The sequence below is a fragment of the Alligator sinensis genome, unplaced genomic scaffold (genome assembly GCF_000455745.1).
Source record: "Alligator sinensis unplaced genomic scaffold, ASM45574v1 scaffold573_1, whole genome shotgun sequence".
NCBI classification, from domain to species: domain Eukaryota; kingdom Metazoa; phylum Chordata; order Crocodylia; family Alligatoridae; genus Alligator; species Alligator sinensis.
In genome coordinates, this window is record NW_005841877.1 from 1,525,565 (window position 1) to 1,537,857 (window position 12,293).

General features: G+C 46.0%; 1 protein-coding gene across 1 annotated transcript; it reads left to right on the top strand.

Annotated features, from left to right (window-relative positions):
• Positions 1-26: 26 nt before the first annotated feature.
• On the top strand, positions 27-10,713 carry ISL1 (ISL LIM homeobox 1). Its single transcript, XM_006017275.3, has 6 exons — positions 27-288; positions 1,222-1,411; positions 3,894-4,153; positions 6,548-6,834; positions 8,112-8,279; positions 10,217-10,713. The coding sequence occupies exons 1-6, from the start codon at positions 261-263 to the stop codon at positions 10,331-10,333; spliced, it is 1,050 nt and encodes a 349-aa protein (XP_006017337.1). The 5' UTR covers positions 27-260; the 3' UTR covers positions 10,334-10,713.
• Positions 10,714-12,293: the final 1,580 nt, after the last annotated feature.

A 12,293-nucleotide genomic window follows, 5' to 3' on the forward strand; every position in this document is an offset into this window, starting at 1 on the left:
CCGCGCGGAGTCCGGGCTGCGGCGGCTCCTGCACTCGCCCCACGCGGGCACCGGGACTGCTCCGCCGCGCCACGGACTGCCCCGCACCAGCGCCGCGCCCCTGGGCTCGCAGCCTCTTTGCTAGAGAGTTGTGTTTTTTTTCCTCCTTCTTCTTTTTTTTTTTTTAATTTGATTTTAGCGACAGCTTTGCCAGTCTCCTTTGGGGTCTTAACACGCAAGCGTACACCATTTCACTGTGGACATTACACCCTCTTACAGATATGGGAGACATGGGAGACCCACCAAAAAGTAAGGCGGAATTTTTAAAGCGTTGTTGGAATACATTGTGCTGTCTATTGTCATGGTGTCAGGCAGGGAGCTGATCATCGCAACTTCAGGCGATCGCTAGAGAAGTGCCTTTGTTGCCGTGCCTGCATGCTTTGCTGTGTTTGAACCTCGTAGCCGTGTCTTTCCATAGCCTCGTGCCCTGCTTTCTGCCTAAACTTTGGGGAGGAGGCAGGTTGATCTCTCTCTCTCTCTCTTTTTTTTTTTTTTTTTTTTGGAGCGGCGTCGAAAGCCAGGGAAGGCTTAGCTCGGCTCGGTGTTCAGCCTGTCTTGAATATCTAGCACCTAAGTCTCCGCAGGCGAACGAGCATCAGGCTTGCACAAGAGAGCAAGTGCCCGTGTAACGATGCCTGTTCTCGGGTCCCGCGGCAGAGGGTTTAAAGGGAGGCAGAGCCATGCACGCCTTCAGCTCGCAGCCTTTCCAATCCAGCCCTTCCTTGGCGAAGCAAACGGTAGACATGCAGAGAGATGCAAAAAGCTGCAGCACTGGCCCCAGTTAAGAGGGAAATAATCATAATAAAACCAACAACAGAAAGAAAGAAAAGCCCAGCTCGGCAGCTCGAAGTTTAGCTGCAGTGCGAGGCTTGCAAAATAGAGAGAGAAAAAAAAAAAGAAAAAAGAAAAGAAAGAAATAAAAATAAGCCACCTTGAAAACAAAATACTCCGATCTGGATCTGAACACCCGTTCCGCCTCCTTCCTAAGTGAGGCACGGTGTGATGGCACACTTCAATTACCATCCCAAAGTGCAAGACTTAACACACAGACACACACACACACACACACACACACACACACACGCTCCCGAGTAACGCCGTAGAAGGGAACGCCACTAAAAGTGTGTTTATCTCTGTAGGAGAGTAAACGCTTCGTCAATCATGTATTTATTTTCATTTCAGAAAAACGTCTGATTTCCCTATGTGTTGGTTGCGGCAATCAAATTCACGATCAGTATATTCTGAGGGTTTCTCCGGATTTGGAATGGCATGCGGCGTGTTTGAAGTGTGCAGAGTGTAATCAGTATTTGGACGAGACCTGTACGTGCTTTGTTAGGGATGGCAAAACCTACTGTAAAAGAGATTATATCAGGTACGCCATTTACGTTGTTTAATTATTCGCTTCGATTTGACGATCGAAAGAGCAGAGGGCCAGTTGCTTTAAGTTATTTCCCCCCAAGGTGCCAGGGAGGGGGGCAAAAAGTTGCAGACGAGTTTCTTCCAGCCATTATTTTTATGACTGTTATTTCAAGAAAAATCGCATTTGCCCATAGCGAGGACCTCGTGTGCAATTCTCCTGCATCAAGACATAGCTTGCTGCGTTGAGTGTTGTGACCCTAACAAAGCAGGGGAGCTTCTAGTGACAGAAAAAAAAATGTATATGTCTTAAATAGTCTAGGAGCAGCACAGATCGCTTTTAAACATTTACCTGAGAAATGCAGCTCTGTGAGGGCTTGCAGAAGTCTCCAGCAAGGAAAGGGACACGAGGAATTAAAGACACTTCAAACATGTATGCACTAAAAAAAATAAAATAAACCGATTTATGCCAGGCCAAGGGTTTTATTTTATTGTATTGTATTTTATTTTTTAAATAAGGCGAGGTTCTGTTCAGTTCTGAAGGCGGGATCCCTTTATTTGAGAGGTTAAACGCTAGACTAAAACGTTTCTTTGCTAAAATAACTGACATTTAATCTTTTTAAATATTAACCCCTTGGAGATATGTGACTGCCTTTTCTTTCTTATCTTATCTGTGCTGATGAATTAGACAGAGCAGATCAAATTGCCCATCATCTGTTCGCGAACAATTGGGTATATTTAGATAATGGAACTGCTTCCTTCCTCGCATTAAAATCTGGTAACTGATAAAATGTGAACGTTGCCAATCCCGACACCGGAGCGAAAACACCGCAGAAACTGGGAGGGGGCTGATGATTTAGACACTTGATCCGCTTCTAACCTTTGGTGTCATCTGCTTAGGTCGGTGTATGGCAGCACTGTTGTGTATCCTCGCTGAGGTCTAGCCAGGGGGTGTCCGCGGGAAATTTCAGGGCTAAATATCCATGGACGATGCCTTCCTAGTGTCATTTTATTCCGGGTTGGAAAGAAACACGCTCGAGTCTCTTTCTCCCAGCACGTCCCTTCCCTGCCCAGCGGGTTCCTCCGACCAGGCGGTGCAAATTCCCCTCCAAATTTTGCAGTGATAAAAACAAATCTCCTTCCTTTCCCCGCTTGACTTTAAAGTTAGCTTGGGGTCTGTTCTGGCTCTGCCGGGTTGAAATAAAGGGAAGGCAAACACCGGGGACTTATCTGAGCCTTCAGCTCCTGCGGGAATTTCACTCAGCAGAAGCGATGGGCCAAACAACATGTGCAACTTAAAAAGACCAAGTTTCCGCGAAACCCGCTCCTGTGGCAGGGATCGCTCAATATTCCAAATCGCTAGCATTTAAATCGCTAAAACAACAGCATGTGACAAGGAACTGAGTTCGACTCTGGGCCAAGGAAAAATTATTTAAAAAAAGACCCCCCCCCCAAACTGTTCCCTATACATTTGGCGACTGCCGTTTTGTTGTTGAGTTGCTGGTCCACACACACCACATCATGTATTTCAGAAGTTGGTAGCAATTCACAACCGACTACAGACTGGTGTGTGGCACACATGCACCAAGAGGGCGTAAGCATGCATGTGGACACACACACAAGGACCCATCAGCAGTCTGTTTATAATGGGGGGAAGGGACCTGGTGCGTGTATTCGCTTCTTTCTCTATATCACCACGTTATTTATGAGTGTGTATAAGTCCTCGTAGGGGCTGGCATATATTTTTAGAATTAGACTCACTTGACCCTTTTAATCAAAGAAGTTAGCAAGGAGCCTCCGAGCTACAACTGAAAGGGACCTACTTCTCTTCCCCTGAGATGGGAAGAAGGGCAAATCTGCACCCCTCGCCCACACCCTCTCCTAGCTGGAAGAGGACTCCGGCTGTACTGCAGCAGCTGGGGCAGGAGGGGAAAAACAGAGACGCGGCTGATTTGCTGCGTGGAAGGAAGTTTTCCTCTCCCGTGTGGAGGAGGCTGCAGCGCTCGGGTCAAGGTGGCGGTGCTGGGAGTAGGAGAAGGCGCCGCAAGGTTGCACGGCGGGGGGCGGCGGAGTGAGTGTCCCAGCCTGTTTCAGCGCCTTCGAGACGAAAAAGAGTGGGGGTGCAAAATGAAGCCTGGAGCCGGAGGAGAGCCTTCAAGGCCTGGGGGTGGGGAAGTTAGCTCTTGTGTGTTGTTAGAGGGGAAAGCTTAGGGCTTGGGAAAGGGGCAAAACTCCCGAGAGGCTCCCTCTGAGCAAGCCCCCGGCTGCCCCGGGGAGGGCAGGGTGCCCCTGGGCTGCGCCGCCCGGGCCCCCTCCGGCCCCTTCCCCGCCTCTCGCCGCGAGGCGATGCGGGCGCAGAGCGAGGCCGCGCGGGCCGGTCCCCTGCGCTGCCGGGCGGCGGTGCGGAGCGGGGCTGCAGTGACTCCAGTGAAACCTCTTGCTTCTTTCCCCCCTTCCTCCCTCCCTTCCCACTTTCCCCCGGGCCGGGCCCCGCTCAGGTTATACGGCATCAAGTGCGCCAAGTGCAGCATCGGCTTCAGCAAGAACGACTTCGTGATGCGGGCCCGCTCCAAGGTGTACCACATCGAGTGTTTCCGCTGCGTGGCCTGCAGCCGCCAGCTCATCCCCGGGGATGAATTCGCGCTGCGGGAAGACGGCCTCTTCTGCCGGGCGGACCACGACGTGGTGGAGAGGGCCAGCCTGGGCGCGGGAGACCCGCTCAGCCCCCTGCATCCCGCCAGGCCGCTGCAGATGGCAGGTACTGCCCCCTCCCCCGCCGCTGCCGCAGCCGGGCGCGGAGCTCCCTCCCTGGCCCCGGGGACCAGGACAGCACACAGGGACTGGCCCTCGCTTAGGCCGGGCGGGGCTGGCCCGTGCGCTGCGGGTAGCCGGGCACAGCCCGAGCGACGTGTGGGTCGCATATAAACAGAGATTAGATGCAGACCTATTTATAACCACACGCCTGCCACCATTCTGCCTAGGCACACAATGGCCATGCATGGCAAATACAGGGCATATGGCTGGGCACACGCGCCGAGCTAGACTGTGCATACAGGCAGGGCCACACGTTTCTCTGCAGGAATTGGATTAGCTTTCCGAGGGTTTCCTATAACCACACACGTGCAGTCGCTCTGTATTATCTGTTACACAGGCAGAGCCCTAGAATACACCTAGACGACAGGGTTACCCACGCACAGTGATATGTGTGCACATGTATCTACACACACGCATTTGTTTTTATCCATAGGTTCATACATCTCTGGAACTAATAGGTGTGTGCGTTTGTATGCACATGCATAGGTTTATACTGTGTGTGTGTGTGTGTGTGTGTGTGTGTGTGTGTGTGTACGTACACATAACAGATACACACCTAGAGAGATCTGTATTGAAACCTTGAAACAAGTGGTTTCCCTTTAGGTGTTGGGTGGATCTTTGTCTGCAGAGACCACTAGTTCACGTGGAGCATACCTTTTCCTGCTTTGAAACTGAGACATTTGGAAGTCGAGGTAGATGTTTACAACAGGCCTACCCGAAGTCACACATCTTTTTTTTTTTTTTTTTTTGGTTTGTTTTTTTTTGTTCGGTCAATTCTTTTGAAACACGTGGAACAGGCTGTTTTTAACATTGGTGAAAGCAGGTTCCGAGAAGAGATGGACTTAACTACAGGCGAGCACTTAGGTTGTAATTTAAAACTGTCAACAAGCTAATCTTCAGTAATTGCCTTTTAAAGCGATTCTTGCTTCCTTGAAACATTTTATGCGGTTTGATCAGAATTTCATTCCCAGCTCGGCCCGGGAACTTCAGACTCCCCAGCCTATGAAGTTCCCTTCCCGATTTTTGGACCGGGCCTCCGATTTTTATAGAGGCCGAGCTTCAAGGAAGGGGCACATCTCTCCCAGACAAGTAAGGTTAAATAAAACAAGGTTGGCATGGAGAGCTGCTGTTTGGATGAGTGTAGATCTGAAAGGTATTTACAAAACCCTGCCTCATGTTTACACGGGAACATGTCCCCCTCCTGAACCGATTTATAAATAGAAAAGAAGCAGAAAGTTGATCACTGCAGCATTGGGGGCTATTTTTTGCAGCCTTTTTAAAGTCTGTTTGTGGAAGGATCCAAAATGTGTGCAGATCCAAAATGACCCAATTTTAGGGCTCTTATTCTGTATTCCTCGAATAATGGCTTTGCTGTTTTGTAGTGCCAGGCAGAGACATTAGAGACCCGATTTGTGTCGTCCCAAACTGAGGGTTTCCTTCGTATTTAAGGCCAAGATTTTGAGGAAAATATGTGCTTTAATTTTTCCTTAGTTTTGGTCAAATTACCTTTCGGGTAGGGCTAATATATTTCATTTCCGAAGAAGAGCAGATATGCAGTTCATAGCAAAAGGCTGCGTTTCCAGCTTTCAATATGACATGATCCATTTAAACGTATTTCTTGACGGTTTCCATGTAAAGAATCAGATGCTTTGCTTCCTGCCTTTTTATAGCTTTGCAATACTTTGGGATTTTAAGGGAGAACAAATGTGACATAAATTCACATTGAACCTTCAGACTTACCAATCAGCCCTTTCCCTTGGATCCTCAAGAGGTCGGACATATTTTTCCCCCTGCAATGTTCACAATGAAACCCATTTATTATTTTTTCTCCCTCTTCCCCCCTTCTTGTATTTTTGTAAGCGGTGGCATAAAACCCGCTGAGAGCTGGTAGACCTAATTGCGTTGAAGGTCTGAGCCCAAGATGCGATAGATTCTCCTACAAGACGCAGACAGCAACATGCTGCAGCATTCCCTATGCTTTATGCTAAAAATCTGCTTATGTGACTTCTCCGGAAAATAAATAAATATTTTCTCCTTTCATCCCCTCCCCGGGCCTATTTCCGAGCAGCATGCTCCTTGTCTGTCACAGATAATATGGGGATGAGATTTAGCTATTAAGGCGCTGCTCCCTCTCTCCTCTGCTTCCCCCCCAATTTGTGCGTTAAATGTGCACTAAGAAATGCAGAGTCCATGAGCAGGGGAAGAGATAGGGACGAGGTCAGAGCTCCTAATGCATTCGTGGCCTTTCCAGCCAGGATCCTCCCCACAGCTGAGTGTCTCTGGGTTTTTCCCGTCTTACTTATGGGGATCCTGTTCCTTCCTTGCCCTTCCCTTACAGCAGAACCTATCTCTGCCAGACAGCCGGCTCTTCGACCCCACGTCCACAAGCAGCCCGAGAAGACCACCCGAGTCCGGACTGTCCTTAATGAAAAACAGCTTCACACCTTGAGGACCTGCTACGCTGCTAACCCCAGACCTGACGCCCTCATGAAGGAACAACTGGTGGAAATGACTGGCCTCAGCCCCAGGGTCATCAGGGTCTGGTTTCAAAACAAGCGGTGCAAGGACAAAAAAAGGAGCATCATGATGAAGCAGCTCCAGCAGCAGCAGCCCAATGACAAAACTGTAAGTGGTTGCAGCCGCTTCGCTGAAGGGCAAATGCTCCTTTGATCCTTCCCGGTGCTGATCCTATTTGCGCTGGGTCTGGTTCTGCTCTGGATGACGTGGGGGCTCCCTTATTTCTCTACAGTACAGATGTGGGACGAGCTGGTTTGCCTCCAGATTACCCTAAGCATTGTTCATTTGTTCTGTTGTGAGTGCAATTAAACTAGACCACAGAGAGCAGTCTACAGAGCCTGCTCAGGCAACACGTGGCTTTGTGGGGCTGAGGATTCAGCGAGGATTAGAGCAACTACCCTGCACTATGAATTGTGACCTGTGGAGTTTATGGCATGTAATAAGCCGGGCAGTGTGTAATATTTATTTTGCAAATGCAGTGAACTCCTCGAGGGGGAAACGATTCATTCCCTTCTCTCCAGTGGGTTTACACACGAGGCAAAAGACCAGGAATCTGATGCATTTTCCTAGCACTTGATATACCTTTCACACTGGCATTGCACGATGGTGTGAGAGGGAGGGAGAGCTGAAGGTGGCAAGCGTAGTGGAAAGGTTGGATTCGTCCTCCTAGCTGCAGTATACTCATAAATAAACCCCCAGGTCCTACAGGTGAGCCACAGGCTGCAAACCAGGCTGCCTCCCTCTCCTCCAGGCACCTCCAGGGAAGCCCGCTCTGTCTCTCCGTTTTGTACCAATGCGGTTGGTTAGATCCTCTCCAGCAGAGTTTATTATTCCCCTCTCACTATATTGACTGACCTGAAAATGACTATTAATTCATACGGCTGCCTAGTTAAGCGGAATTTAAGGAGTTTCATTTTACCACGCTGGAATGCAATAAAACACGCCAACCTGAAGTTGGCTGCACAGTATTGGTGGAGTTATTTTGTGCCCAGGAGCCGGAGCCGGCAGGATACATGCCGCTTCGGAGAAATACCCAGATTGCAGATCACTGGCTATAGGGATCCGTGAACACAAACTACAACCTCAGCCCTTGTTCCTTCTGGTGCATCGGCATCTGGTGCACGCATTTAACAGTATTTTTTTAAGGCAACCGGGCAAGAAAAAATAGGAGGATTAAGAAGAAAGAAAGTAAACTTCCAGTGTGATAAATGCGGTGCATAGAATTAGGCCGCCCTAGCCTAGAACAGAGCAAGACATCCACAGCAGATTAACAAAGTAAATAAAAGCGACTGTATAGATAAGATAGAAAGCAGTTTATTGACTCAGCGCGTATATACAATAAAGTTAACCGAGCTCATTAACATCTTTGGGTCGGCTGTTTGCAGAACATCCAGGGGATGACAGGAACTCCCATGGTAGCTGCTAGTCCCGAGAGACACGACGGAGGTTTACAAGCAAACCCAGTGGAGGTTCAGAGTTACCAGCCGCCTTGGAAAGTCCTCAGTGACTTCGCATTGCAGAGTGACATAGATCAACCTGCCTTTCAGCAACTAGTAAGTGTCCGTTCCCAGGCGGGCAGAGAGCGGGGTGTGCCCCGAGCGTGGCGTGTCCCGTGGCGTGCCCCTCAGAGCCCCGTGGTCTCACTCAGTAAGCGGCTGAATAGAACAAAACTGAGTGTATGGGGGTTTGATCCGGAGCATATTGAGATCGATGGAGAGGCTCTTACTGACTCGAAAGGACTTCGGATCAGGCTCGGAACCCAGGGCCGACACGATCATTAAGCTCATCATGCTCCTAGTCAAATCTTACCAGGACCATTGCAATATTGTAACCCATTTTTACATACTTTTGTGATTACTAAAATTAGCCTCGTACTTTTTCCCCCATTTTGGCCAAAGATTGACTGCACCAGCGGGTTAATAATGCCATCCTGTGTTCTGGGCTGATGAGAGTGTTCATGGAAAAAAAAAAGAATGTAATTTAGCTCAACTGTCTAATTTCTTGTTGTGCATGTGCGGCTAGAGAGATACTCCTAATTACCCCTCTGAAATGATCTTTTATATTTAATGAAGGGAATTGTTAGTACATATTTCACATGCTAAAGCCAAACAATGTTAATGGAACTGGCTTAAACCAACAAAAGACAGACATTTAAGAATAAATTCTGTTCTTAACTCACTTCCTTATGCCTACGTCATTTGGCAGCTCATATGGGACCATATCATCTGCAATACTTAGGCCCAACAAGGTGAATTAAGGACAGAAGTTCAACCTTAACTCAATTTCCTGGCCTAAGTGTGTTTAAACCAGATCTTTAAAATAATAAGGTACGTTGTGTATGGTTTTTCAGTGATTCAAGTACTAATTAATAATGAAACGTTGCCATAGACAGACACTTTAGATTGATTTTCAAAATAAATCTTTTGGACCAATAAGGTTGGTAACAAGAAAGTATTTCCAGACTTTTCAGTGGAGTATTATACTCCTTCAGATGATGCATTTCTCCTGTTTTAACGCTGCAGTATAACATTCCAGCGGGAATGAAGCCTATGTCCATTGGGAATATCCTGCATTTTAGCAGTAGAGCCCCCTGGGTGCTGCCAGGCAGTTTAGTTCAGTTCTAGAGCAGCTTCTGTTCTCTCTGCTTCCACCAAGTTTTGAGGTAGACCTGCTTTGACTATGTTATGTGTTATAGGAACAGAAGACTTTAAAACCCTTTGATTGGGGACAAGGCCTAGCTATGTAGAAATGAAGCTCTTGATACTGGGATGTAAATCCAGGATCCTTTTATGGCAGTTTGGCCAAAAAGAAATTTTAAAAAATGTTAGAACAGGAGAGACTTGTAAACCTGGACCTGGCTGTGTTCATGGGCTTCTGTGTATACAGGGTCCTAGTCGAAGACTCCTCCAACTAAAAAGATGCAAAGGAGAATTTGAAAGGCTGGGCTTCCCAGTCATACACATCACCATCTAAAAAAATCTGTCCGGAAAGAGGAAAGGGGAGTGTAATCCATTTTGTCCAATTGATTCTTATTTAAGGTAGACCCAACTCCCCACCCCAGCCCACTAATAGAGGAAGATAGCTTGTTGCAAAACAAGCACCTTATGCTCATAGATCGTTGTCCTAGTTTCATTTTGTTATATGCACAAAGGAGAGGAGGGGGAAGTATCTTTGCAGTTTCATGTCAGAAAACACAGCAGCTCTTACATAATTGAACACACCAGGCTGCTGGGAATTCCATTACAATTAGAGCCTGCGATCTCTGGAAAGAGAGGCCTCATTAACCACCCCCATCCCTACCCCTTCACTATGGTTTTAATCATCTACTTGGTTTCCTAGATCCAAGTCGATGGGGTGGGTGGGGGGACCTCTAATTATCTGATGGGGATCTAGATTAAATGCGTGAGGTGCATGCTTCTATGATTTGACTTTCTTATTGTTTTTTCCCCTTGCTACCTTTTAATTGATAGTTCCATTTTTATTTTGGCAGGTTAATTTTTCAGAAGGAGGACCAGGTTCCAATTCCACCGGAAGTGAAGTAGCATCAATGTCCTCTCAGCTCCCAGATACACCTAACAGCATGGTAGCCAGTCCTATCGAGGCATGAGGAACATTCATTCAGTTTCTTTTTTTTTTTGTCTTTGTTTTTTCCCCCCATCCCCTTTGGAGAGAGTGGGAAAAAGTTATCACGTTGGGACTCCGAAACTAAAACAAACACAAAAGTATTTAACAACCCTGTAATGAACCTAACAAAGACCGCTCCATGAGAAAGCACGGAGTCTTGTTTGAAATGACAAGGTGATATGGTAGCAACACTGTGAAGACAATCAAGGGATCTTACTAGAATAATCATTTTAAACAAACAAACACAAAGAAAAAGTAAACGCGCTATTCAGTGATCGTAGGAGGATCGAACAGACGTTTTTAAAAACGTAGAGGATTTGTATTCCCGGATCTCAAAAAAAAAAAAAAAAAAAAAAAAAAAAAAAGAAAAAGACTGCACATCTTAGAGAGAAACCAAGATAGAGAGACTTTCTATCTAAATCCATCCTAATCCGAATGGTGCTGTTTCTATTCTGGTCATTGCCTTGCCAAAAAGGAGCTCCAGTAGATCACCCAACACCAGGAAAAAGACAATCTAGCGCCGCATGGCTGAAAGATTCATTGCAGGAAGGTGGAGCTGCATTGGTTTGCAATGGTTTCTTTTCTTTTCTTTACTTTCCCGCCCCCCTTTTTTTCTTTTAGTTGACTTTTAACGAGGGGTTGTTTCCTGGGTCTCTGATAGCATGTACTGTAGCTGGGGTTTTACTTTTGTTTCGTTGAGATCCATCCTCTATCAAGAAGTCTGAAGCGACTTTAAAATAGGTTTTTGAATTCCTATTTAAAAAAACAATTTATAAAAGCATTGCAACAAGGTATACCTCTATTTTGCCACAACGCGTTTCGGGATTGTGTTTGAATCGTGTCCGTCCAAGAACTTTCCCCCCCAAAGATGTGTATAGTTATCGGTTAAAAACGACTGTTTCTCTCTCTCTCTCTCTCTCTCTCTCTTTCTTTCTTTTCTCCCCCCCCCCCCCCCCACCTAAAGTCTTACATTTTTCCTATCTGTACTCCCGCCCCCTTTTCTCTCTGGAAATAAAGAGGAAAAAAGGAAAAAAAAATGTTTGCTCTTGCATTGCAAAATTATAAAGTAATTTATTATTTATTATCCGAAGACTTGCCACTTTTCTTGTCATTTGACTTATTTTTTTTGTTTGCTGAAGAAAAAAAAAAACCCAGAAGAAAAAGGTTGTACCGTGGTCTTTGAATTATATGTCTAATTATATGTGGTTTTGTCTTTTTTTTTTTTCCTTCTTAAATATTCTGTGAAATAAAAGCGCCATATGTAGAATGATTATATCTTCAGGACTATTTCACTAAATAAGCGTTTGGAATAGAGAAAATAAGACAAAAGGAAGGAAAATCCCCTCTTTTATATATTTACAAGTTAGCAGCTAAATACCTGAAATAAAATATTGCATGCAAATCAGGTCTTTCTCCAATACAGTGAGTGTGATATTTTATTGCAAGTATTAAGGATCGGCTTGTAAATTCCGTTTCAACAATTATATCAGGGCTAGATTGATGCCTTAGCTTTCAATTGATAACACGACGAGCTTTCCCGTTCCCCCTCCTCCCTTAAAGTGATATTACTCTAGGCATGAACTGACATCATGTTAAAACACGTAAAAACCCTCAGTTTTTCTGAGCTTTATTATTAAAAAAAGAAAAATAATAATAAAAAAAAGAAAACAAGTGCTGTATACCAAAGCCTGGTTGTTAAGATTGTTGAAGTGACCTGTATTTAAAGCATACAGATAAAAGGGAAGCATTTCGCTTAGCAAGTCAAGTATGATCATTATTTATCTGTGTCTGCTGTCAAACCGATTGAAAAATGCTGCAGGAAGAACGGGGCTGAGGGGATGTCTCTCTGAAATCGCACGATTGGCGTTTCTTATTTTCTTTTCACTTCCTTTCCCCCTCCCTCTTTTCTTCCCCCTTTTTTTTTAATTCGCAGGGAGGGGGTT